Here is a 27,633-nt window from a genome sequence, read left to right as displayed (position 1 = left end):
GTCGCTACTAAAAATACAAAATTAGCTGGGCATGGTAGCCCAGCCATGCCTGTAGTCCCAGCTACTCGGGAGGCTGAGGCAGAAGAATCACCTAAACCCAGAAGGTAGAGGTTGCAGTGAGCCAAGATCGCACCTCTGCACTCCAGCCTGGGGAACAAGAGCGAAACTCTGTCTCAACAAAAAAGATAAAAAAGAGATCAACTCTACAGTGAAGCCCACAGCTGACACATTATACCTGTCTGCAGTTTTCAAACAGTCCCCTCTTAGCTGTCCCACAGACAGCTCAGGATCACCATAACTTTAAGAAAAAAACACAAAAGAAATAGGAAAAAAAGTAATTTGCAGGAAACAAAAGCCTTGGAGGAACAGGAAAACTTAAGAAAGTAAAAATTAGGCTGGCCATAAGCTCATACAAGTAATCCCAGCATTTTTGGAGGCAGAGGCAGGTGGATCCCTGGAGGTCAGGAGTTTGCCACTAGCCTGGCCAACAAGATGAAACCCTATCTCTACTAAAAATACAAAAGTTAGCCAGGTGTGGTGGCACGCAGCTGTAGTCCCAGCAACTTGGGAAGCTGAGGCAGGAGGATCACTTGAACCCAGGAGGTGAAGGTTGCAATGAGCCAAGATCACATCCAGCCTTAGGCAACAGAGTGAGACTTCATCTCAAAAAAACAAAAAAAAAATTTTTTTTAATTGGCCAGGCCAGTGGCTCATGTCTGTAATCCTAGCACTTCAGGAGGCCAAGGCAGGTGGATTACTTGAGATCAGGAGTTCCAGATCAGCTTGGCCAACATGGTAAAACCCCATCTCTACTAAAAACACAAAAATTAGTCAGGTGTGGTAATGCACACCTGTAATCCCAGCTACTTGAGAGGCTGAGACAGGAGAATCACTTGAACCCGGGAATCAGAGGTTGCAGTGAGCCGAGATAGCATCACTGCACTCCAGCCTGGGCGATAGAGTAAGACCCTGTCTCAAAAAAATAAAATTTAAAATTATCATTATTATATTCAAAGAGATAAAAGAAAAATATATAAGCTGTGAAACAAAAACATGATATTAAATTTTTAGATGATTCAGAATAAAAGAGATAAATGAGATAGATATGAAAGGATGAGTCTGAGAAAGCCAACATCCCAGAAAAAAATTAAAGAAATTTCCCAGGAAGGAAAGGAGCTTCATGACTGCTAAGTACCCAACACAATATAAGAAAATAAACCCACAAGGAAAAAAATTAACAAAAAAAAAATTTTAAAATGAAAATAAACCCACAAGGCACACCATTGTGATTTCTGAGCACCGAGGACAAAGGACAAAAACCTTAAAGCTTAAAAAAAATTTGCACAGGAGTTCTCAACAGTGACACTGAGAAGTAAAAGACAATGGAGCAAACATTTTGAAGGAAAAAGGTAGAATTCTATACCCAGCCATTTGATCAATTAAACATGAGAGTAAAATAAAGGCCTTTTAAACTGGTATGGTCTCATTTTCATGCCACTCTTCTTAGAAAGCTACTGAGATTATGATCCAACAAAAAGTAGGAGTAAACCAAGAAATAGGAAGGCACATAAGCCAGGAAATGTGGAATCCAACACACAAGAGGCAAAGGGAACCCCCAGGATGATAGTAAAGGAATATCCGAGGATGACAGCAATACAGCATAAACTGTATACAAAGCAATCAGACCACATGGAAGGAACGCGAAGGCTCTGGGAAAGAAAATCCTGAGGTGAAGGTATGAAGATTTATGCCTTGAGTATACACTTGGAAAGGCTGTGCACAGAAACAGTGAGAAAAAGAATCTTAGTTTCCCAAAGTGGGAAAATGAATTGATAGATTCCTAAAGCTACAAAGTCAAGAACAGCAGCATAGTATGTTATTTAGAAATAAGGAAGTTGGCCAGGCACAATGGCTCAAGCCTGTAATCCCAGCACTTTGAGAAGCCAAGGCAGGCAGACCGCTTAAGCTCAGGAGTTTGAGAACAGCCTGGCCAACATGGTGAAACCCCATCAACAAAAAATACAAAAATTAGCTGGGCATGGTGGCACACACCTATAGTCCCAGCTACTTGGGAGGCTGAAGTGGGAGGACCCCTAAGCCTCAGAGGTTGAGGCTGCAGTGAGCTATGAATCATGCCACTGCGTTCCACCCTGGGAGACAGACCCTGTCTCAAAAAAAAAAAAAAGAAAGAAGAAAGTGAATAGTTTTAAAAAGAGCTAATGGGAAAGAGGACTGGAATAAGTCATATGCAACAAAATGTTAACAGAGATATTTTTGGGTGGAAAGATATGGGTTAGTAATAAATTTTTCTAATTTTCTATAACTATCATATTATAATTTAGAAAGCTACATTTTCTGTAATTAGAGATTACTCTGGATTTTGCAAAGAAGAGTGGTTCCTATACCAGATCTTGCAGAAGAATACGCCTCTGGAAGTCATGGGATATCCAAAGCCGTCTGTCAGATGTCAGGTGGGCTATGATACCTGCAGCAAAATAGCTGACTTCCATTTCCCTGCTACAGAGTAAACTGTTGATATGCTTCAGCACATCTTCGGTCACCAGCTTGGAAGAAAGTTCTTTGACTTCTGCTATGTTGTTCTGTAGGTCAGACGGAACAGAGAACACCAGAGACAAGAAGGTGGGAGAGAATCAGGAATTGGCTTTTTTTCACTTTCCTGTTTCTCGGGGTAAGACAAATTCAGAACACTTACTCCTATGCCTGCCTCCAGCTCAAGCTAGCCTAATACCCACAATCCAACTCCCTTGATGAGGATGATCTTTAACAACAAACACTGAAGAAGCACTTACTAAGTACCAGGCACAGTACTAGATAAAAATTGTCTTTTTAATCTACCTTATCTCGTTTAATCTTTAAAATACTACTACAAAGAAATGTGACACTAAGCAAAACAAACTTGTCAGGTTCACGCTGCTAATAACTGGATGAACTAGAATACAAATCATAGTAGGTACTATATAAGTGTTAGGTTTTGTTTTTAAGCAATTAAAATTAATTCAAAGCAATTCGCCTTACCAAAAGACCAAGTACTTTGCTTTGTATTGCTGACTCTGAAAAGGTCTGTCAAAAAAAAAAGATACACACACACATATATAGATAGATTACTTTAACATGAAGAAAAAAACTTTACATATAAACTCAATCCTGTCTTCCCACCTCCAAGACTTGGATGAAGATTTCTAATCCTTGATTTTCAATAAAGTGCTTGCAGGCAGCTGGAGACTCATCTGTAAGATTCCAAAGTGCTTTCAAAGTAAACAGGAGGGTGACATCATCTAAATTCTCTGTAGTCTTTTGTTTTACTATTGCTAGTAGTTCCTAAAAACCAAAGAGACAGGGAGTTAGATAGTCTAATGACTACTCAATTGCAGTATAAGGAAAGCAATGTTAGGACGCGTCAAATCTTGATTCTAAACCCAAGTTCTGCCACTTAGTAGCTTTGTGATCTATTTTCTTCCTATAAAATAAATTACAACTACTTTTTACAGTTTTTGTGAGGATTAAATGAAAAAAATTGTACATTTAGTGAGCACTTAGACGAGTTCTTGGTATACAGTTATCAAGTTCATAATCGGGTACATTATTAGCTATTCCATTATTTTTATTTAGAACACTTAGTCAACAACTTCTTTAAGCTAAGTACAAAAAAAAGGGTAGAAGGCAGACCAAAAAAAAGTTGGCTTTTCTCAATTAAATAAAATAATTTTAAATCTTGGTTAATTCTTTAATGGAAACACATAAAAGCCTAAAATTTAGGCTTTAGGAAGGGTGGGAGAAGGAAGCCTCCATACAAAGGTAATATGTAAACTGAGACTAGAAGAAAAAGAGGATAAGCCAGCCCACTGGGAAATGGGGACACGCAGGAGTGGGGCTGGGGGGTTAGAGGGAGGAGGCACATGCCAGGCAAAGTCTGGGGCAAGAAAAAGTCTGCTGCTCTATGCCACTGAGCAGGTCAGTGGAGCTAGAACCCCAGGCCAGCATTCCAACGCATGACCTCACATCTTGAAGAAGCCACTGGTTCACTTTAACAGACTGCGAAGTACCACTTGAGAACAACATTTCTAGAAAGAAGTCAAGCTAGTATTTACGGTCTCTTTCAATATCAGACTGTCACGTGAGAGAAAAAAGACAAACCATTTTCACTTCAACCAGCTGATGAAAAGATACATAAAATATAACACAGCACCAAACAAATCAGAATGTATATTTTCAAGAAGAATGAGACCACCTCAACTATTTTGCCCAATTAGGAGAGAATGCATCAAGAGACTTCATGACAAAAATCTGCAAGAGTCAAGAGGCAAAGAAAAGAGTGACAGATGAGACAGGCGCACTCACCTACGCAGCTAGTTAGATGAATGAGAGCAAGGCCAGGAGCAAGGGAAGTGAGCCTGCCCCTGAGCGTATCACAGTGGCCAGGCCCTTGGTCATGATTTAGCTTAATGATACTCTAAATAACTATGCACTGTTACTACTATGACAGATACCATTTTTTTCAACTGAGGCCCATTTTTTGATGAAAAATCTAAGACACAGAGGAGACTTACCCATTGTCATATGAAGAGTCGCTGGCCTGCTCTTTATCTGTATCTTATTTAGTCCTATTACCCTTCCCAGCAACTTTACATTCATGGGATATGTTCCTCCTTTACATTATTTGACAAAAAAACTCTTACCTCAGTTAAATGTAACTATCAGTCTACTTCATATCTGCCAACAGTCAACATATTAATGTTGAAAAAGACTGAGCTCACCTATCTCAATTTCAATACGTGCTCATGAATTTCAAAAGGGCACTTAACAGTATTTATCAATACTACTTTACTTCCAAATGAATTTGCTCCAAAGACTATTTCCTAATTCTCTCCTCAAATTTTAACCACCATCTTCTCATTGCCCTTATTTGGTTTTCTCATCCTATTTTTTCACTGAGAAATACACCCACTCTTCCTAACAGTATCTACCAACCTACTTGCACTTGCATCAGCATACTCTGCTTTCCCCTCTGCTCCAATCTAAAGCCAACATCTTTACCTCCACTCTAAATCCAATTTCCCCACATACAGAGATTCAGCACCAAAATTATTTCCCTATATTTTGCTTGTGGCATCCACTTCTCCCTCTTTATAACTATTCTTGTTGGCACAAAATATGTCGTAATGTAACTGATCTTTGAAAGAAAAAAAAAAAAAAGACTGGCCGGGTGTGGTGGCTCACACCTGTAATCCCAGGACTTTGGAAAGCCAAGGCAGGCGGATCACCTGAGGTCGGGAGTTCAAGACCAGCCTGACCAACATGGAGAAACCCTGTCTCTACTAAAAATACAAAATTAGCCAGGCATGGTAGCGCACGCCTGTAATCCCAGCTACTCGGGAGTCTACAGCAGGAGAATCACTTGAATCCGGGAGATGGAGATTGCAGTGAGCCAAGAACTCGCAATTACACTCCAGCCTGGGCAACAAGAGCAAAACTCCATCTCAAAAAAAGAAAAAAACAAAACAAAACTGACCCCACCTCTGCTTTCCTTCTCATTAAATTATATCAAAAAGTTACATCCATTTCTCACCTCCCATTTGCTCATCATCCTACTCCAATCAGATTTTGGCCTACCACTCCACTGAAATAACATAAGCAGGGTGACTAATGACTTCCTCTTGCCAAATCCAACGGTCAATTCTGTCCTTATCTCACGCGACCACTCAGTAATATTTGACATGACTGCCCAATTTTTCCTGAAACATTCCTCTTGGATTCTAAAACACCTCTTTCTCGGTTTTTTTTTGACAGAGTCTCGCTCTGTCACCCAGGCTGGAGTGCAGTGGTGCAATCTCAGCTCACTGCAACCTCCGCTTGCTGGGTTCAAGCAATTCTCTTGTCTTGGCCTTCCAAGTAGCTAGGACTACAAGCATGAGCCACCATGCCTGGTTAATTTTTTGTATTTTTAGTAGAGACGGGGTTTCACCATGCTGGTCAGGCTGGTCTCAAACTCCTGACCTTGTGATCTGCCCACCTCAGCCTCCCAAAGTGCTGGGATTACAGGCATGAGGCACCATGCCCAGTCCTCACTTTTCCTTCTAATGCACTTTGGATGCTCCTTCTCAATCTCCTTTTCTGGTTCATCCTATTTTTTTCTCCAACATACAGGCACATCTAGGAGAGACTGCAGGTTCAACTCCAGACCACCACAATAAAACAACACAAATTTGTTTTCCCATTGCATACAAAAGCTATGTTTACACTATAATGTAGTCTTAATGTGCAAAAGGACTAAGTCTAAAACACAATGAAGATAGCTTTTCTTTTTTTTTCTTTTTGAGACAGTATCACTGTTGCTGAGGCTGGAGTGCAGTGGCACCATCTCAGCTCACTGCAACCTCTGCCTCCCAGGTTCAAACAATCCTCCTACATCAGCCTCCCGAGTGGCTGGGATTACAGGCTTGTGCCATGGCACCCAGCTAATTTTTGTATTTTTAGTACAGATGCGGTTTCACCATGTTGGCCAGGCTGGTTTTGAACTCCTGCCCTCAGGTGATCCACCCACCTCAGCCTCCCAAGGTGCTGGGATTACAGGTGTGAGCCACGATGCCCACCCAATGTAGATACTTTAAAAATATCTTACAGCTGGCAGCAGCAGCTCACACCTATAATCATAGCACTTTGGGAGGCAGTGGCAGGACAATCGCTTTAGCACAGGAGCTTGAGATCAACCTGGGTGACATGGCTAGACCCTGTCTCTACAAAAAAAAAAAAAAAAAAAAAAAATGTAAAAAATTATCTGGGTGTGGTGATATGCACCTGTGGCCCCAGCTCCTCAGGAGGCTGAGGCAGGAAGATCGCTTGAGCCCAGGAGGCCGAGGCTGTAGTTGAAACATGTCCCTACCACTGTACTCCAGCCTGGGCGACAGAACTAAACTCTACCTTGGAAAAAAATAAAATTATTGCTAAAAAATGCCAAATCACCTGAGCCTTCAGCAAGTGGTAATCTCTTTGCTGGTGGAGGGTCTTGTCTCAATGTTGATGGCTACTAACTGATCAGGGTGGTGGCTGCTGAAGGCTGAGGTGGGTGTGGCAATTTAAGATAAGAATGATTTTATCCCATCAACTGACCCTTCGTTTCAAGAAAGATTTCTCTGTAGCATGTGATGCTGCCTAAAACCATTTTCCTACTTACAGTAGAACTTCTTTCAATTTTGGAGTCAGTCCTCTCAAACTCTGCTGCTCCCTCATCCAACTAGGTTTATATAATAAGTCAAAGTCCTTTGTTGTCATTTCAACAATGTTCACAGACTCTTCACCAGAACTAGATTCCATCTCAAAATAATACTTTGCTCTTACCTAACAAGCAATTCTTCATGTGTTAAAGTTTTAAATTGCAGCAATTCAGTCACATGTCCAGGCTCTACTTCTAATTTTAGTTCTCTTGGCATCTGTAGTTACTCCTTCCACTAAAGAACTGAACCCCTCAAAGTTATCCACAAGGGCTAGAATCAACTTCTGAACTCCTGGTAATGTTCATATTTTGACCTCCTCCCAAGAAACATGAATATTCTTTTTGTTTGTTTTTGAGACAGAGTCTTTGTCACCCAGGCTGGAGTGCAGTGGCACAATCATTGCTCACTGTAGCCTCAATCTTCCTGGGTTCAGGTGATCCTGCCTCAGCCTCCTGAGTAGCTGAGAGTACAAATGCATGCCACAATGCCTGGCTAATATTTTGTAGAGACAGGATTTCGCCATGTTGCCCACACTGGTCTCAAATTCCTAGCCTCAAGTAATCTGCCCACCTCAGTCTCCCAAAGTGCTAGGATTATAGGCATGAGCCACCACGCCTGGCCACAAAATGTTTCTTAAATACAGGACTTCAAAGTCTAAATTACTCCTTGAACCATGGGCTGCAGAATGGATATTATAAAACAGGCAGGAAAGTATTAACTTCCTTGCTTGTACATCTCCATCAGAACTCTTAAGCAGCTGGTACATTATCAATAAGCAGTAATATTTTGAAAGAAATCTTGCCGGGCATGGTGGCTCACACCTGTAGGAGGCCGAGTCAGATGGATCACCTGAGGTCAGGAGTTTGAGATCAGCCTGGCTAATATGGTGAAACACTGTCTGTACTAAAAATTCAAACTGGGCTGGGCATGGAGGCTCACGCTTGTAATCCCAGCACTTTGGGAGGCCAAGGTACCTGCGGTCAGAATTTCAAGACCAGCCTGACCAATGTGGCGAAACCCCATTTCTACTAAAGATACAAAAAAATTAGCTGGGCATGGTGACGCACACCTGTAATCCCAGTTACTTGGGAGGCTGAGGCAGGAGAATCGCTTGAACTCAGGAGGTGGAGACTGAAGTGAGCCGAGATCGGACCACTGCACTCTAGCCTGGGTGACAGAGCCAGACTCTAAATAAATAAATAAATAATAAAATAAAACTCAAACTGCCTTAAAAAAAAAAAAAGAAGAACAGAAGGGCGACCACTTATTTATTAGATTATACAAAAAAGAGAAGGGAAGAGAAGGGAAGGGAGCAGCTGTGGGGCTCAGCCCCAACCCCTCCTGGCTGTATCTGCGCAGAGGGGATCTGAGGGAGATCCAGGGGTCAGGCCAAACTGCCTTCTTCACATCTCAAGCATCTCAATAATGAACACATCCAAAATCGCTCTTGGTTTTTTATCCTTGATTTTATCCCTATTGTAAGCAGACATACAAGTTAACAAGACAAAATAAACCTAATACTGGATATTAAATACTCATAAGTATAAGATTCCACCTGTAATAGCAATGCAAAAGGTAAAACTCCTGTAATAAATGTAAGAAGCATATAATATCAACATGATGAACACTTGAACATATTTCTGGAGGACATGAAAGACTTGAATAAACACTGTTCCAAGATAGGGGAAATCACAGGATGTCAATTTTTCTACATCAATCTGTAATATAATCCCAAAGAAAATGGTATTTTTCCTCAGAAACAGGCCAGCCAATTCTGGTGTCTGCGCAGAAAAAACAGAAAAGGATAACTAAGAGAAATCTGAGGACAGATCTTAAATATTCAAGTATTGATAAAGTTAGTGGATAGGCAGACATGCAAATTAATGGAACAGAATAAAGTCCAAAAATAGATATATACAGGGGTATTTAATAGGATAAAGGTAGCACTATATAATGATGAAGAAAAGACAAATAATTGAATAAAGAACACAAAGGCAAATAGAAACACACAGAGAAGAAAACTTAAGAACTAACTCAACATCTCAAAAAAAGTCCAAATATTCACGTTTAAATAAAAGGAGAAAGAACAGAAATCACAGGATTAAAACCATGAGGAGGCTGGGTGTGGGGGCTACAAACACAGCTCCTCAAGAGAACTGCTGGAGCCCAGGAGGATGAAGGTGCAATGAACCACAATTGTGCCACCTGCCATTACACACCAGCTTCAGGACAGGATGAGATCAAGTCTCTTAAACAAAACGAGAAATTTTTAAAAATACTTCATGATGGAGGGAAATACTTTGCAAGTGTGCCATCAATCCCAGATACATAATAAAAGAAGAGAATGAATTCAACTGCATGAAAATAAAAAATTATTGCATCATAAAACATGCCATAAATGAACTAAAAACAAACAGGAAAATGGGGGAAAATGTATGCACCCAGTATCATATTCAAAGGTACATTTCCTTAATATATTTTTTAAAATCCTATAAAATAGAAAAAAGCCAATAACCCAAAAGAAACTTATAAAAACCATGAATAGACAGTTTACAAAAAATATAAATGACTCTTGGAAAAAAAAAAAAAAAAAGGCCAGTTGTGGTGGCTCATACCTGTAATCCCAGCACTTTGGGAGGCCAAGGTAGGAGAACCACTTGAGCCCAGGAATTTAAGACCAGCCTGGGCACCACAGCAAGATGTTGTCTCTACAAATAACTAAAAGAAATACATATATATGTATATATATTAGCCAGTCATTGGTCGCATGCACCTGTGTCCCCAACTACTTGGGAGGCTGAGGTTGGAAGATCACTTGCATCCAGGAGGTCGAGGCTGCAGTGAGCCATGATCATGCCACTGCACTCCAGCCTGGAGACAGATCCCAGCTCAGGAAGAAAAAAAAAAAAAAAAAAGGTAGAAAAATGCTGAGACATTAATGATAAAAATTCATGTAATAGGCTGAGTGGCTCACACCTGTAATCCCAGCACTTTGGGAGGCTGAGTGGGTGGATCACCTGAAGTCAGGAGTTCCAGACCAGCCTGACTAACAGAGTAAAACCCTATCTCTACTAAAAATACAAAATTAGCCAGGCATGGTGGCACATGCCTGTAATCCCAGCCATTTGGGAGGCTGAGGCAGGAGAACCGCTTGAACCCAGGAGGCAGAGGTTGCGGTGAGCCGAGATCACGCGATTGCACTCCAGCCCGGACAACAAGACCAAAAAAAAAAAAAAAAATTCATATATAAAATAAAAATAAGTATAGAATAAAACAATCATATAATTTTTTTAGTGAACAATATTAACATAATCATAACATAAATACCAATTAATGATTTATTTTAAATTGTGATATAAAATTGTTGGGGACTGGAGAACGGAGTAATTTGTAAAAAGATTTGTAGAAGAACTAAGTTCTTATTTACTATAGCAGCAAAATCAACAGAAAACACCTAAAGCTGCTCAATCAAGATACTACAGTATAAGCATTTCATTTAGAAATGTGGAAGTTATGTACCAAAAGAAATAGCTACAAAATCAGAAAAGTTCTTCTGGGGAACAAGTCTTACAGATTTCTCACTTTAATGGGCCTTTTCAAAGATTTGATTTTTTTAAACTATGATCATAAATTTGACTTTAAAAAAAAAAAAAGGTTATGCCTACCTTAACTGCCATGAAAAGCTCTTCAAGCTGTGCCGTTTGCTGAGGTGAAAGCTATAAGCAAACATAAAGGCTCAAGTGAACTACTGAAGCTGTATAAAAACTAGAGAGAGAAATCTTGCCTTTAAGAAATTATATACCTGCAGAGCTAGCATAGAGGTGACACTCACTGCCATTGTCTGCATCTTGGGGTTTTCATGCTTACAGAGCCATCTCATAACAAACTTGGCAGCATCAAACCTGAAAAGCAGTATTTATTTTTCTCACAATTATATATAAAGTTTGTAAAACGTCAGATGGGGGAGAAGAAATCATTCGGCATTCCCCAACTAATCCCATAACAAAAATAGTCTTGGACTTTTAAAGCCTCAGCTATGAAAACCAAGAGCATTTGGCAGAGAGATGACCAGGCAAGGGATAGGAGAGTATGCAAATAAGGACATGAAAAAAATACATAGAATTCACATAATAGATGAGCAAATCTAAGAAAAATGTATTTATCATTCAGTTTCTACTATGATGGGTCTGATAAAGAAAGGGAGTTCCAACAGAGCAGTTTGTAATGTGAGTAGTAGACAATGCTGCAGCTAACATCATTCAGTTATAAAGTGACTGAGTCTAAACTTTGTACTCACAAATCAGAGGCTTTGCTCTTGTTAGCCTGTGCCTCATTTCTCTGCTCTTTTATATCAACTATTATAAATATTTTAAAGGGCTAGGCGTGGTGGCTCACACCTGTAATCCCAGCATTTTGGGAGGCCGAGGCAGTCAGATCACCAGGTCAGGAGATCGAGACCATCCTGGCCAACATGGTAAAACCCCGTCTCTACTAAAATACAAAAAAAAAAAAAAATTAGCTGGGCATGGTGGCGCACACCTATAGTCACAACTACTCAGGAGGCTGAGGCAGGGGAATCGCTTGAACCCGGGAGGGGGAAGTGGCAATGAGCCCATTGTGCCACTGCACTCCAGCCTGGGCAACAGAGCAAGACTCCATCTCTAAAGAAATAAATGTCTTAAAACTCGTGAATCTGAGAGACTACAAAGGCCTCAAGGGAAATCCTTCTGGAATGCCTAGAATTATGATGATTTCCTAAATAATTAATTAAAAAGTAAATTACTAATAAAATGATAATTATATTACAAAATGAACGAATGACTAATATTCTTTAGAACAGCCTGTACTAGGCTAGGAATTGTGTTAAGTACTTCATAGACATTATCATATCTAAAGCTGCTAAGAGTCACCATTTTACAAATGAGGAAACTTACAAGCAAAGATAATGGAAGGGCTAGATCTTGAGTCCAAATATGTTTGACCCTTGTAGCCTGTTCTTACCCACTACCTTGTACTGGAATCACTTTAGGAGACAACATTTTCAAGTAGGGTACTTCTAATCACTTCTCTGTGGAAGAAGTTCAACAGAACCTTCTCTCCAAACACATCATCCTAGCCTTAATGGTCCCTGCATTTAATAACCAAAGGCCAACACCCCAATCAAATGACCAAGTCTTACACTTGCCTGTCAAACGGAACATCTGCAAGAATCCTGGAATTGGTTAAGGAGAGAAGACAATTCTTCTGTAACTTTTAGAGAATAAAGAAAATAATTTTAAACAAATGTAACACTCCATTCTAAACAAAGATTTGGAAGTTATTATCAGTGAGCTTTTCTTATTGAGGGCCCACTGTGTACCTGTCCCTATCCACAATTTTCATTTAATGCTATAACTGATGACTGCCACACAGGAATGAAGACTTAGGATTTTCCAACTTTCAGAATAAGGTAGAAATAAATGAGGAAAACCACCTTCCTAATTGTATTTTTAAAAGATCAACTCCCCTTTCAAAGTACCCATTTGGATTAGATTTTACGAATGTGTATCCCTGTGTAACCACTGCTACAGTCAAGATGTACTACTACTCTCACCCCAGAGAGTTCCACTGTCCCCTCTTCTAGTCAATCTCCACCCTGTAAACCCCATCCTCGGAAAATTCCAGTCATTATAGATTAGTCTTTTTTAAGATGTTATCCAAATGGAATAATGTAGCTCTGCTCTTTTGTGTTGGCCTGTTTTGCTCAGCAGGTAACATTTCTGAGTTTCATCTACATTGCCGGTATTGGCAATTCATCATCTATTTGTGTGCCAAATAGTGTTTCCCTACATAGATTTATCATAATGTATCTGTTCACCTGTTGTTGGACATTTGGGATGTTTCAAGTTTTTGGCAATAAATAAAGGTATCGTGAACAAAAATAACTTTATATGGATACATGCTTTCATTTATCTTCAGTAAATACCTAAGAGTGGAATAACTAGGCAGTTTATAAAGGGTATATTTAACTTCTAAAGAAACTACCAAACTGTTCAAATCTTTTGACCATTTTTTATAATTGGTTTATTTGCATTGTATTAACGAGTTCTTTATATACTCTGAATGAAGTCCATTCTCATATATATAAAATGAACATGTTTCCCACTCCATCATCTACCTTTTCATTTTAAAAATATGTGTTGGAGGCCAGACACAATGGCTGACACCTGTAATCCCAGCACTTTGGGAGGCCAAGGTGGGCGGATCGTAAGGTCAGGAGTTCAAGACCAGCCTGACCTACTTGGTGAAACCCCATCTCTACGAAAAATACAAAAATTAGTCAGGCGTGGTGGCGCATGCCAGCAATCCCAGCTACTCAGGAGGCTAAGACAGGAGAATCGCTTGAACTCAGAGGCAGAGGTTGCAGTGAGCCGAGATCGTGCCACTGCAATCCAGCCTGGGGAACAGAGTGAGACTCCATCTCAAAAAAAAAAAAAAATGTGTGTGTGCGCGCGTGTGTGTGAACAGCTTTTAATTTTGATGAACTTTCATATTTTTCTTTTATAATGTGTGCTTTTTGTATCCTAGGATATCTTTACTTATCCGAAGGTAAAAAATATTTTCTCTTCTGTTTTGTTAAAGTTTTATTGTGTTCATTTCTTTTTTTGTTTTTCATTTGTTTCTTTTAGCCAGGGTCTTGCTTTGTTGCCCAGGCTGGAGTGTAGTGGCTCAAATCAAAGCTCACTGCAGTCTCCAACTCTTGGACTTAAGTAACCCTCCTACTTTGGCTTCCCGAGTAGCAAGGACTACAGAGATGTTTGCCACCATGCTCAGCCAATTTTTATATTTTTAGTAGAGACTGGGTCTCACTATGTTGCCCAGGCTAATCATGAACTCCTATCCTCAGTTAGCCTGCCCCCTTGGTCTCCCAAAGTGCTAGGATTACAGGAATAAGCCACTAAGCCCAGCCTTGCTTTTATATTTAGACATACGATTCAATTCAGCTTAACTTTAATGTGTGGGGTGAGGTAAAGGTCTAAACACGAAAGTGTTAATAGATGTTTCTGGGCAATGGGTTTATGAGAGATTTTTTTAAATGTTAACCTCAGGCCAGGAGCAGTGGCTCACATCTGTAATCCCAGTACTTGGGAGGCCGAGGCAGGTGGATCATCTGAGGTCTGGAGTTCGAGACCAGACTGACCAACATAGTGAAACCCTGTCTCTATTAAAAATACAAAAGAATTAGCCAGATGTGGTGGTGGGTGCCTGTAGTCCCAGCTACTTGGGAGGCTGAGGAGAATCGCTTGAACCCAGGAAGTAGAGGTTGCAGTGAGCCAAGATCGTACCACTGCACTCCAGCCTGGGCAACAAGAGTGAAAATCCACCTCAAAAAATAAAAAAGAAAAATTTAACCTCACTGCTTATCCATATTTTCTATTTTTTCTACAAGAAATACAAACTTTTTTATCTATTCTCTTTCTCCAATAAGATGAAAAAACAGAACTAATACATATTTTTCACATATTTATCCTAAAGTTAAAAAACACGAATTGTTGGCCAGGTGTGGTGGCTCATACCTGTAATCTCAGCACTTTGGGAGGCCGAGGCAGGTGGATCACGAAGTCAGGAGTTCACTGACCAACATGGTGAAACCCCATCTCTACTAAAAATACAAAAATTAGCCAGGTGTGGTGGTGCACGCCTGTAATCCCAGCTACTCAGGAGGCTGAGGCAAGATAATCACTTGAACCCGGGAGGCAGAGGTTGCAGTGAGCCAAGATCACACTACTGCACTCCAGCCTGGGAGACAGAGCAAGACTCCATCTAAAAAAAACCACGCACACAAATTGTGCCATTGCACTCTGGCCTGGGCGACAGATCTGAGACTCTGTATCAACAACAATAAAAAAAGCACAAACAAAGATTCAATTGAAATTACCTGCTGGTAATGAGGGAAATTTTTCAAAGCCTTGAAAAGTAGACAGGTGACCTCTGACAACAGGCGAACAGGCATCCCATTGGCCAGGCCCTGGTGTGTTAGGTTGAGAGCGCAAGCACTAGCTGTGAATTGCACTGGCAAATCCAACGGGTGATTCCTCATTCCTACAGCCACAAGCTGAAGATCAACTTGTTTTTAGTACATATGATGCCACTAACATTCTTTATGCTGTCTTATGCATGTTTTGGTTAGCAGAAATCTTCATTTATTGGGACAGGAACAGATTTTCCCTATCCTAAGCATTTATTCTTTAGAACATCAAAGCATTACAGCAAAGCCTTCCAATCCAAATGGAGTCACTAACTATCAGTGTGCCTTTAGCCAAGTCACTTCTTTTCTCTGGACCTCTATTTCTTCATCTGTGAAATTAACTTCAGAGTCATTTATTGAACCTCACTCCATACAAGCTACTGTGACCGGCTCTACAGGGACACAAACATGAGTCACAGCTGCTCAAGAGCATAAAGGCTTCTGAGAGAAATAACACTGAGAAATGCCAAAAATAAAAATAAAATTGAAGGTAAGCGCCATAAAAGACACATTATTGAAGTGATGTCTGAGGCAGTTACAGAGAGAGCAGTCATTTTCTGGTAGAGAATCGAAAGAACTCATTGAGAAAGCACATTTAGGCAGAGTCTCAGATAGGACTTCTACAGTAGGAGGTAAATGTGGAGGCAGAATGGACAGGGTATTCCTAGGCGAAAGAAGTGTGATACAGAAAAACACAAAGTGGAGAAAAGGATGGGATAAATCCACCAAAAGAGGAGAAGAATTTGAAAAATGGTGAAAACATTAGGTAGCCTGTGGAAGACCTAGAACACAAATGTAAAATGAGGGCATTGTTCCAAGCTTAGACCCACCTGCTCTGCCATTCAGGGACAGTGTGATCTATTTCCTCTATCAAATAGGAATAAACATCTCAGAGATTAATCTACTGATAACGCACAAACCATGATTTTAAGAGATGAGAGCTCCTCACTTTGATAGCTGCATGAACTTGTGAAACCTAGACAGACCTGGCATATACTTCTGCTATGGAAAATGACTTTTTTTGTATATTGCTAGACTGATTTTTCAGTTCCATTTGATTGCTGTCATCTGCAATTTAGAAATCCAGAAACCAAAAGAAATGTGATTTTCAAGAAAATTAAAGAATCTTAGTATGAAAAGAAATTTTAGCCTGGGCAGTATAGTAAGACGTCATCTTTATGGAAAAAAATCAAAAAAAGCAGCCAGGCATGGTAGGGCATGCCTGTAGTCCCAGCTACTCAGGAGGCTGAGGCAGAAGGATCACTTGAGCCCAGGAGGTCAAAGCTGCAGTTAGTTAGCTGAGATCATACCATGCCACTGCATTCCAGCCTGGACAACAGAGCAAGACCCTATCTCAAACAACAAAACAAACAAACAAACAAAAACAGAAGAACACCTAATTCAATCTCTTCCTTACAGATAGGAAAAAAGGTCCAGAATCTTTTTTTAATCTGTTTTTTTTAATCAGAATCTTTTTTTTTATTTTTTTGAGATGGGTTCTCACTTTATTACCCAGGCTGGAGTGTGGTGGCGCCATCATAGCTTACTGCAGCAGCCTCAAAATCCTGGGCTCATGTAGTCCTCCAACCTTAGTCACTCAATTAGGGGGGACTATAGGCATGTACCACTATGCATAGCTAATTTTTTTTTTTTTTTTTTTGAGATAGAGTCTCGCTCTGTTGCCCATGCTGGAGTGCAGTGGCACAATCCCAGCTCACTGCAACCTCTGCCTTCTGGGTTCAAGCAATTCTCCTGCCTCAGCCTCCTGAGTAGCTGGGAATACAGGCGCCCACCACCACGCTCAGCTCATTTTTGTATTTTTAGTAGAGACAAGGTTTTACCATGTTGGCCAGGCTGGCCTCGACCTCTTGACCTCAGGTAATCCACCCGCCTCGGCCTCCCAAAGTTCTGTGATTATAGGCGTGAGCCACCGTGCCAAGCCTTTTGTTTTGTTTTTGAGACGGAGTCTAGCTCTGTCACCCAGGCTGGAGTACAGTGGCACCATCTCAGCTCACTGCAACCTCTGCCTCCCAGGTTCAAGTGATTCTCCTGCCTCAGCCGCCTGAGTAGCTGGGACTGAGACTTCGTATTTTTAGTAGAAATGGGTTTCCACCATGTTGGCTAGGCTGGTCTCAAACTCCTGACCTCAGGTGATCCACCCATCTCAGCCTCCCAAAGTGCTGGAACTACAGGCATGAGCCATGGAGCATAGCCAGCAGCTTTTTTTTTTCTAAATTTTTGTAGAGATGGGGCCTTACTAATGTTGATCAGGCTGGTCTTGAACTCCTGGCCTTAGGAAATCCTCCCACCTCGGCCTCCCAACCAAAGTGGCAAGTGGTGGGATTACAGGTGTGAGCCACCACAACTGACCCAGTTTTTCTTTACGTATTATTGCTTTTGAACTGTAAATAAAGTTAATCTCCCGTGCTGTAAAAATAACCATATTTTTAAGGAGTTGCCAAGAATTACCAGTGATAAAAACAAGATTTTTCTTAAGACCTTTCATTGTCATATTTCACTAAAAACAGCTACAATTTTCAAATAAACACAGGCATAAAAGCAAAATAAATAACTGCAGTTTTCTTTCCCAAGCAACTTAATACTCGCAATTACCTTTACAATAACCCAACTCTCCCTAAACCAAAACTAGGTTTGGCTGTATCAATATCAGCAACTTTGTTATTGACAAAATAAGTGGTAGATTTAGCCACCTTCAATTATTTTTATTTTGCTCTGTGCTTGTTTTCTTTCAGAAAGCCACCATGATCCTATTATTCCCTTACTTAGACCACATTTTAAAAGTGTTTTGATTCAAATTTATTCCACATAAATAAATCCAGATGCTCAAAGCAAGAGATACTATGGCAGCTAAGCTTATCATTGTTTTCTTTGCTCTGTGAGGGCACTTGACTCATTACAGAATAAAGCATATAATTTATTATACTCAGTTTGTTTCGAGAACAATTATCAATTGAACCAAGTTAAGAAGTAATAATAAAAACTGTCTTTCTTCAATTACCTTTAAAATAGCAGGCATGGTTACCTTCACTGAAAATGTCTCTGTGAATAGCCTGTAGAGGGCTTCCTTCATAAAACATGATCTGTTCCTGTATCGGCTCAGTGCTTCTGAAATCTGACTCATATTGGCTCCTCCAGCAACCTGAAAATAAAGATGTTACCAAATAGGTTTCACCATTCATTTTTGAGCACAGGGTTTTTGGGGCATCCAGTGTTTGAGACAATAATAACAAATGTTCGATTAAATGTTCCAGGTGTTGGCCAGACGCAGTGGCTCATGCCTGTAATCTCGACGCTTGGGGAGGCCGAGGTGGGTGGATCACCTGATGTCAGGAGTTAGAGACCAGCCTAACCAATATGGTGAAACCTCATCTCTACTAAAATTGCAAAATTAGCTGGGAGTGGTGGTGGGCGCCTGTATTTCCAGCTACTTAGGAAGCTGAGGCAGATCACTTGAACCCAGGAGGCCAAGGTTGCAGTGAGCCAAGATGATGCCACTGCACTCCAGCCTGGGTGACACAGAGAGACTCTGTGTCAAAAAAAAAAAAAAAAGTTCCAGGTGCTTTCCAAAGTTGTTCTCATTTAATCATAATTTTAATAAACATTCTCACCAACCTCATTTCTACATATGAGTCCAGAGAGGTGAAATGTGCTACATAATTTAACAAAGCAATTAAGTGCTGGAGTCAGAATCAAATGCCATCTCCCTACAAATTTACATACAGTTAAGACCTCAACTGAAAAATGAGTAACATGTAAATTTTTAAGCAACAAATTATCATGAATGCATAGACTGTTTTCTAAGTATTCATATAGAATAAATGAGACAAGAGGAGACAGGAAAAAGCCCACATAAAATGAAAAAGGGTTGACTATTTTTAGTATGTAGTATTTTGTTAAAATTCTTCCTTCAATCCTTTACTGTAAATCTAAAAAAGAAAAAAAAATCTTTTTAAATGCTTCCATGACCAGCCTGGCCAACATGGTGAAACCCCGTCTCTACTAAAAATATAAAAATTAGCCGGGCATGGGGGTGCATGTCTGTAATCCCAGCTACTCAGGAGGCTGAGGTGAAAGAATCACTTGAACCTGGGAGCAAAAGTTGCAGTGAGCCAGGATTGTGTCAGTGCACTCCAGCCTGGGCAACAGAGCAAGACTCTGTCTAAATAAATAAATAGGCCGGGCACGGTGGCTCACGCCTGCAATCCCAGCACTTTGGGAGGCCAAATCGGGCAGATCACGAGGTCAGGAGTTCAAGACCAGGCTGGCCAACATGGTAAAACCCAATCTCTACTAAAAATACAAAAATTAGTCAGGTGTGCTGGTGGGTGCCTGTAATCCCAGCTACTCGGGAGGCTGAGGCAGAAGAATTGCTTAAATCCGGGAGGCAGAGGTTGCAGTGAGCTGAGACTGCGCCACTGCACTCCAGCCTGGGTAATAGAGCAAGACTCCCATCTTGGAAAAATAAATATAAATAAATAAATAAAAGGCAATTCCATTTAAAATACCATCAAATATATGAGATATCTTTAAAGTAAGTACAAACTTTTGTACACTAAAATGACAAAATATGCTTAAAGAACTAAATAAATGCAGAGATATACTGGATTCAAGAATCAGGAGACTCACATCAGGTGTGGTAGCTAATGCCTATAATCCAAACACTTTGGGAGTCTGAGGCATGAGGGTTGCTTGAGCCCAGGACTACTAGACCAGCCTGGGCAATGCAGTGAGACCTCACCTCTATTTTTTAAAACAAAAGGAGACTCAACGTTATTAAATGGCAATTTTCCTCAAACTGACCTACAGATTCAATGCAATCTCAACCAAAATACCAGTAGTCCTTTTTGTAGATATTGACAAGTTGCTTTTATGATTTACATGAAAATATAAAGAACCTAGAATAACCAAAACAATTATGAAACAATAACATAGTTGAAGAAGTCACATTACTCAACTTCAAGACTTCATATAAAGTCAAAGTAATCAACACAGTAGGCTGAGTGAGTGCAATGGCTCATGCCTGTAATCCCAACACTTTGGGAGGCTGAGGCAGGCGGATCACCTGAGGTCAGGAGTTCAAGACCAGCCTGGCCAACATGATGAAACCCTGTCTCTACTAAAAGTACAAAATTTAGCTAGGTGTGGTGGTGCACACCTGTAGTCCCAGCTACTCTCCCAAGTGGCTGAGCCAGGAGAATCAATTGAACCTGGGAGGCAGGTTTCAGTGAGCTGAGATCACACCACTGCACTCCAGCCTGGGTGACACAGCACTCTGTCTCAAAAAAAAAGACAGTACAGCATTAGTGTAGATACACAAACAGATAGAAATAAAGAGTCCAGTAACACACTCACACATATATATATATACACCCAATTTTCAACAAAGATGCCAAGTTAATCTAAGGGAGAAAGAGACAATCCTTGGTGTTGAGCCAAGATCTCACCACTGCACTCCAGCCTGGGCGACAGAGCAGGACTCTGTGTGCTTGAGCCCAGGATGTAGAGGCTGCAGTGAGCTATGATTGTGCCACTGCACTTGAGACTAGGCAACAGAATGAGATTCTGTCTCAAAAAAAAAAAAAAAAGAAGTTCAACATTGAATTACTATATGATCTAGCTACTCTACTCCTAAGTACATACCCAAAAGAACAGAAAACCTATGTTCACACAAGAGCTTGTACATGGCAGCATTATTCATAATAGCCAAAAAGTACAATGTATTGTCAGCTAATGATGGATAAACAAAAAAACAAAATGTGGTATATCCATAGAATGGAATATTATTCAGCTATAAAAATGAATGAAGCAGTTATATGCTACAAGATGGATGAACCTTTAAAATATTACCTTAAGTGGAAGAAGCCAGTCACAAAGGGACACATTAAATCCATATTCTTAGCAAGAAATAACATGTATTTGTTCTGGGTTTTTTTTGTTTTTTTTTCCTGAGACAAAGTCTTACTCTCTCACCCAGACTAGAGTGCAGTGGCATCATCTCAGCTTACTGCAACCTCCACCTCCTGGGTTCAAGTGATTCTCCCGCCTCAGCCTCCTGAGTAGCTGGGATTACAGGCGTCCAACACCATGCCCAGCTAGTTTTTGTATTTTTAGCAGAGACCGGGTTTCACCATGTTGGCCAGGCTGGTCTCAAACTCCTAACCTCAACGGATCTGCCCACCTCAGCCTCCCAAAGTGCTGAGATTACAGGCATGAGCCACTGAGCCTGGCCTTTATCTTAATATTACATTCTCACAAACTATCACATAGTAGGTGCACAATAATCGTTAGTTATTAAACAACCTCTTTAAAGATTTTTTATCTGCCTCTGTTACCCTAATACCTAGTACAAATTCTGGCCTATAGCACAAGTTTAATAATGTTCTAAACAAATGAAACAAAACTTATTCAGATAAGAACAAACCCTCAAGCTTTGCTTTGTAGTAAAGAAGTCAGAATAACCAGCATCTGTGGCCAACAGTCCCACAAATTGCATGGCAGGCCGCTGTCGTATAAACAGTTCTACAGCTGCATCAGTGATGCAATTGCTCCCAGAAATATCCAGTGACACAACATTGGGCAGGATATCCTTTTGCTGTAGCAAATGAAAAGCTAGGTCTGATTTGAGTTGCTTGTGATCAGAAATGTCAAGGTGAAGCAGACATTTAAGTTCTCTAATGACTGCAAGAATTTGTGGTTTGGTCATGGTCAGGCATTTCAGATAGTGCATTGTGAGAGACTTCAATTGATCCTTACAGGTAAGCAGTGCAGAAATATCAGTGACCAGAGTATTAGAGATATCCAAGCTTTCCAGTCTTGGTAACTGAGAAACATTAGCCAGGTCTTCAGTATGAAAACAAACATTAAAAACACTTAAAATGCAAAGACCAGTGAGCTGACCAAAGGACAGTACTCTTGAATTTTGAGGGATGCTTGTCGAGTCTAGCAGGAGACACCGGAGGTTTTGCTGCATCCAGCTACTGCTACAGAGTCCACTTAGGATGTCTGGGACTGGGAGGTCAGCGTGTACTGCAGTAGCATTCAGTTCAATAAGCTTATGATGGCAGAAGGCTTTTATGAATGCAGGTGTAGAGATTTTCGCTTTTTGGATATTGGCCAGCTTCAGTTTCATTTGGTTGCCTCGGAAAATGCTTGCTGTTCTGTCAGTCAACTTGCCTATAAAAGAACCAGAACCAGCTTATAATGACAACTTGATCTCATGCCTTTCCAGGATAAAATGTGGCAAAGAACAAAGACAGATGCTAATAATAATAATAATATTAATGACAACATTTACTGCTTACTCTGTGCTAGGCATTGTTCTAAATCTTTACTAAGATTATTATCTCATCTACTCTGCATTAATACTACAATGGAATTATTATTATCACTATTATGTAGCTGAGGAAACAAACTTGAAGAGGTTAAGTAACTTATTCAAGGTCACTATCAGAATCAGGAGTCAACCCCAGTTTGTCTATAGAGCCCAAAATTCTATCTATAATAACCTTGCTCACAGAAAGGAAGAGCAAAATGAAACAGGCAGATAAGTATAGGAAATTACAATATACAAGTACTATTACTACTACAATATACAAATACTACCACTAATAATTATTTTTAACCAAATTAGTATATAATACTTGACAAATCACTTACATCTCTGGGCCTCATTTTCCTCATCTGTAAAATGAATGGGCTGTACTATTTTTCATTTTTTACACATCTATTTTTGTTTTGTTGTTTCTTTGAGATGGAGTCTCACTCTGTCATCAGGGTGGAGTACAGTGGCGCGATCTCAGCTCACTGCAACCTTTGCCTCCCGGGTTCAAGTGACTCCCCTGCCTCAGCCTCTGAGTAGCTGGGATTACAGGCATGAGCTACCAGGACCAGCCTACTCACACCTTCAATAGTGAGATCCCATGTTTCGTAACAGGCACATAAGGTAATCAGACACCTGTGACCACAAGGAATTCAGTATAGGGAGGCACACCAAGTAAATAAATAAATACAGTAGTGTGCTATGTATAGTAGTGGCATGTACCTGGTATTGAATTTGCACAGATGAGACTAATTTAACTTTGAGAAAGGTTTTAAAGACACTGTCAGTTTGCCAGGGGGAAGGTAAGCATGTTAAAGACATGGAAGACACAGAGTAGCAAATCATTCAAAATGACCCTAAGTAGAACAGCACTACTGGAACACAGTCCCTGAGGGGAGACACAGCTGGAAACAACGATGAAGAGGATGGTAAAAGGCCTACCCACAAAGCTAGGAAATTCAGACTTTATCCTATGGACAATGAGAAACAATTTAAGACTTTTTAAGCAGAAAATGATGGTCTTCACATTTTTTTCTTTTTTTGAGACGGAGTTTCACTCTTGTTACCCAGGCTGGAGCAGTGACGTGGTCTCGACTCACTGCAACCTCTACCTCCCAGGTTCAAGTGATTCTCTTGCCTCAGCCTCCTGAGTAACTAGGATTACAGGCACCTGCCACCATGCCCAGCTAATTTTTGTATTGTTAGTAGAGATGGGGTTTCACCATGTTGGCCAGGCTGGTCTCAAACTTCTGACTTCAGGTGATCCACCCACTTTGGCCTCTCAAAGTGCTGGAATTACAGGCGTGGGCCACCGCACCTGGCCAGTCACTGCATTTTGATGTAGCTTCTTAAAAAAAAGAAAGAAATGGGCTGGGTGCAGTGGCTCACACTTGTAATCCCCAGTGCTTTGGGAGGCCGAGGCAGGAGGATCACAAGGTCAGGAGATCGAGACCACCTTAACCAACATGGTGAAACCCCCGTCTCTACTAAAATACGAAAAATTTGCCAGGTATGGTGGAGCACACCTGTAGTCCCAGCTACTCTGGAGGCTGAGGCAGGGGACCTGCCTGAACCTGGGAGGTGGAGGTTGCAGTGAGCCAAGATTGCACCACTGTACTCCAGCCTGCAGACAGAGGGAGACTCGTCTCAAAAAAAATAAAAAAAAGAAAGAAAAAAGAAAGAAATGGTTATAATTACATTTTTAGAAACACCAATTCTGCAAAAGAATTTAGGACCAGGGCAGTGGCTCACACCTGTAATCCTAGCACTTTGGAGGCCAAGGCAGGAGGATCACTTGAGGTCAGGAGTTAAGACCAGCCTGGCCAACACGGTAAAACCCCATCTCTACTAAAAATACAGGAATTAGCCGGGCGTGGTGGTGTGTACCTATAGTCCCAGCTACTCAGTCGCTGAGGCACAAGAATTGCCTGAACCTGGGAGGGAGGCGGAGCAGTGAGTTGAGATCGCGCCACTACACTCCAGCCTGGCGGACACAGCAAGACTATCTCTAACCAAAAAAAAAGGGAAAAAAAGAAAGAAAAGAAAAATGTAGGCTGTGAAAACTGGCTCATGCCTGTAATCCCAACACTTTGGGAGTCCCAGGCAGGTGGACTGCTTGAGCCCAGGAATTTGAGAGCAGCCTGGGCAACATGGGGAGACTCCATCTCTAAAAAAAATTTTTTTAATTAGCCAGGCATGGTGGTGTACACCTGTACTCCCAGTTACTCAGGAGGCTGAGGCAGGAGGATCACTTGGGCCCAGGAGTTTGAGGTTACAGCAAACCGTGATCACACCACTGCATTCCAGCCTGGGTGACAGAGTAAGACCATGTCTCAAAAAACATAAAATAAGCTGGATGTAGTGGCTCATGCCAGTAACTGAAGCACTTTGAGAGGCTGAAGCAGGCAGATCACCTGAGGTCAGGATTTTGAGGTCAGTTCAAGACCAGCCTAGCCAACATGGTGAAACCCCGTCTCTACTAAAAATACAAAAAGTAGGCTGGTCCGAGTGCAGTGGTGTTTATAACTAATTGATCACAACCAGTTACAGATTTCTTTGTTCCTTCTCCACTTCCACTGCTTCACTTGACTAGCCTAAAAATAATAATAAAATAAAAAAATAATAAATAAAAAAGGTTGGCCAAGCATGGTGGCAGATCCCTGTGATCCCAGCAGGAGGCTGAGGCAAGAGAAATGCTCGAACTTGAGAGGTAGAGGTTGCAGTGAGCTAAGATTGTGCCACTGCACTTCAGCCTGGGCAACAAGTGAAACTCCGTCTCAAAAAAATAAATAAATAAAAAATAAAAGCAGCAGCATTCACTGAGGTGGGAAGAAAATCTGGAGAATATGATGACTCAGCTGCCCAGAGCAATTGGTAACATGATTCAGGAGTTTAGAATAAAGGGCTGGGAACTCTGGGGAATGACAGAAGAGGTTAAATAAACCAAGGAAATCACACAAGGAGTGTTCAAAGTGAGAAGAGTATCCAGGACAGGACCTTAAGAAGCACAAAATACTTAAGATGCAGATAGAAAAACAGAAGGAAATTGTGGAAGAGTAATCCAGGATACAAGAAAAAAAAAAAAAAACAGGAAACTATTCTAAACCAGGAAGGTAAAGGAGAGTAATGACCACTAAAAGCCAAACCAACAGGAAATCCTGATAATTATTTTTTAAGTGACACAGTCTCACTCTGTTGCCCAGGATGCAGTGCAATGACGTGATCATAGCTCACTATAGCCTCAAGTTCCTCGTTCCAAACAGTCCTCCCATCTAGGCCTTCCAAAGTGCTGGGATTATGGGCATGAGCCACCATGCCAAGCCACTCCTGATAATTTAATGGATCTAGACAATGATCATCCATCTATGGCCACCATAATCACAAAAACAAAACAACCAGACCTTATAAACTCCCTGAAGAAAGCACATAGCATCACACCAAGAAAGAGAGGAAAAAAAAAAAAAAAAACCAACCCAAACCTGAATTTGATCAAGCATCTACCTTCAATGTTCAAGTGACAGCATATACAGGGATCAGAAAAACACACCAAAATTATAGCACTTATATGACAAAATCCCTATTATGAGAAACTTTACACAAAAAATAATCAGTTTCTTTAAAACACATACATAAACATACATATAGATACAAATAATACAGAGTTGACCCTTGAAAAACACCAGTTTGAACTACACAGATCCACTTATACACAAATTTTTTTCAATAAATATGCTGCAATTTTTTTGGAGATATGCAACAATTTGAAAAAACTCGCCAACTCTGTAGCATCCACATATCAAAATGAAAAGGGTCTGTCATGAATGTATAAAATATATACTGCAGCACTCTTCATAATAGCCAAGATATATCAACCTAAGTATCTATCAATGGATAAACATATAAAGAAAATGGTGAATATGCACACGATAGAATACTATTCAGCCATAAAAAAGAATAAAATCCTGTCATGTGCAGCAACATAGATGAACCAGAAGGACATTATGTTAAGTGAAATAAGCCAGGCACAGAAAGATAAATACCACACGATTTCACTCATGAAATATAAAGAAGTTGATCTCATAGATGAAAAGAATAGAGGTCAGGTGCAGTGGCTCACACCTGTAATTCCAGTACTTTGGGAGGCTGAGCAGGAGGATCAACTGAGGTCAGGAGTTCGAGACCAGTCTGACCAACATGCAGAAACCCCCATCTCTACTAAAAATACAAAATTAGCTGGATGTGGTGGCACATGCCTGTAATCCCAGCTACTCAGGAGGCTAAGGCAGGAGAATCGCTTGAACCCGGGAGGTGGAAGTTGCAGTGAGCCAAGATCGCGCCATGGCACTCTAGCCTGGGCAACAAGAGGGAAACTCCATCTCAAAAAAAAAAAACAATAAAATAGAATAGTAGTTACCAGAGGCTGGAAAAGGAGGAAGGAAGGGGAAATAAGGAGAGATTACTCAACAAGTACAAAGTTACAGTTAGGAGAAATAAATTCTGGTGGCCTATTACACAGTAGGGTTTCTATGATTAACAATAATGTATTACATATTTCAAAATATCTAGGAGAGAATTTTGAATGTTTCTACCACAAAGAAATGATAAATGTATAAGGTCATGGATATACTAAATACCTTGATTTGGTGATCACACAATATATATACGCATATAGAAACATCACACTGTACCCCCAAATATGTACAATTACGTATAAAAAATAAAAATGCGCCAGGCGTGTTGGCTCTTGCCTGTAATCTCAGCACTTTGGGAGGCCAAGGTGGGCAGAGCACAAGGTCAGGAATTCGAGACTAGCTTGACCAACATGGTGAAACCCTGTCTCTACTAAAAATAGAAAAATTGGCCAGGCATGGTGGCGCATGCCTGTAATCCCAGCTACTCAGGAGGCTGAGGCAGGAGAATTGTGTGAACCCAGGAGGCAGACATTGTAGTGAGCCAAGATCATGCACCACTGCACTCCAGCCTGAGTGACAGAAAGAGATTCCGTCTCAAATATATATATATATATGGCAAAGGAAATGAAAGAGGGAACACAA

At 40.7% G+C, this 27,633-nt stretch overlaps 1 protein-coding gene across 1 annotated transcript in view; it reads right to left on the bottom strand.

Moving 5' to 3' along the window:
• ZYG11A (zyg-11 family member A, cell cycle regulator) overlaps positions 1-27,633 on the bottom strand; it is a 52,929-nt gene that overhangs the window by 7,897 nt on the left and 17,399 nt on the right. The window contains 9 exon segments of the mRNA XM_064370488.1: positions 2,406-2,600; positions 3,037-3,081; positions 3,178-3,339; positions 10,898-10,948; positions 11,035-11,134; positions 12,418-12,482; positions 15,151-15,327; positions 18,260-18,400; positions 21,683-22,434. Of these exon segments, the coding sequence (XP_064226558.1) occupies positions 2,406-2,600; positions 3,037-3,081; positions 3,178-3,339; positions 10,898-10,948; positions 11,035-11,134; positions 12,418-12,482; positions 15,151-15,327; positions 18,260-18,400; positions 21,683-22,434 (1,688 nt within the window).

Source organism: Aotus nancymaae, unplaced genomic scaffold (genome assembly GCF_030222135.1).
Source record: "Aotus nancymaae isolate 86718 unplaced genomic scaffold, 86718_ANA_hifiasm-v0.15.2.pri h1tg000007l, whole genome shotgun sequence".
Classification (NCBI taxonomy): domain Eukaryota; kingdom Metazoa; phylum Chordata; class Mammalia; order Primates; family Aotidae; genus Aotus; species Aotus nancymaae.
The sequence above is the reverse complement of the archived record's forward strand: the minus strand, read 5'-3'. Positions and strand labels throughout refer to the sequence as shown.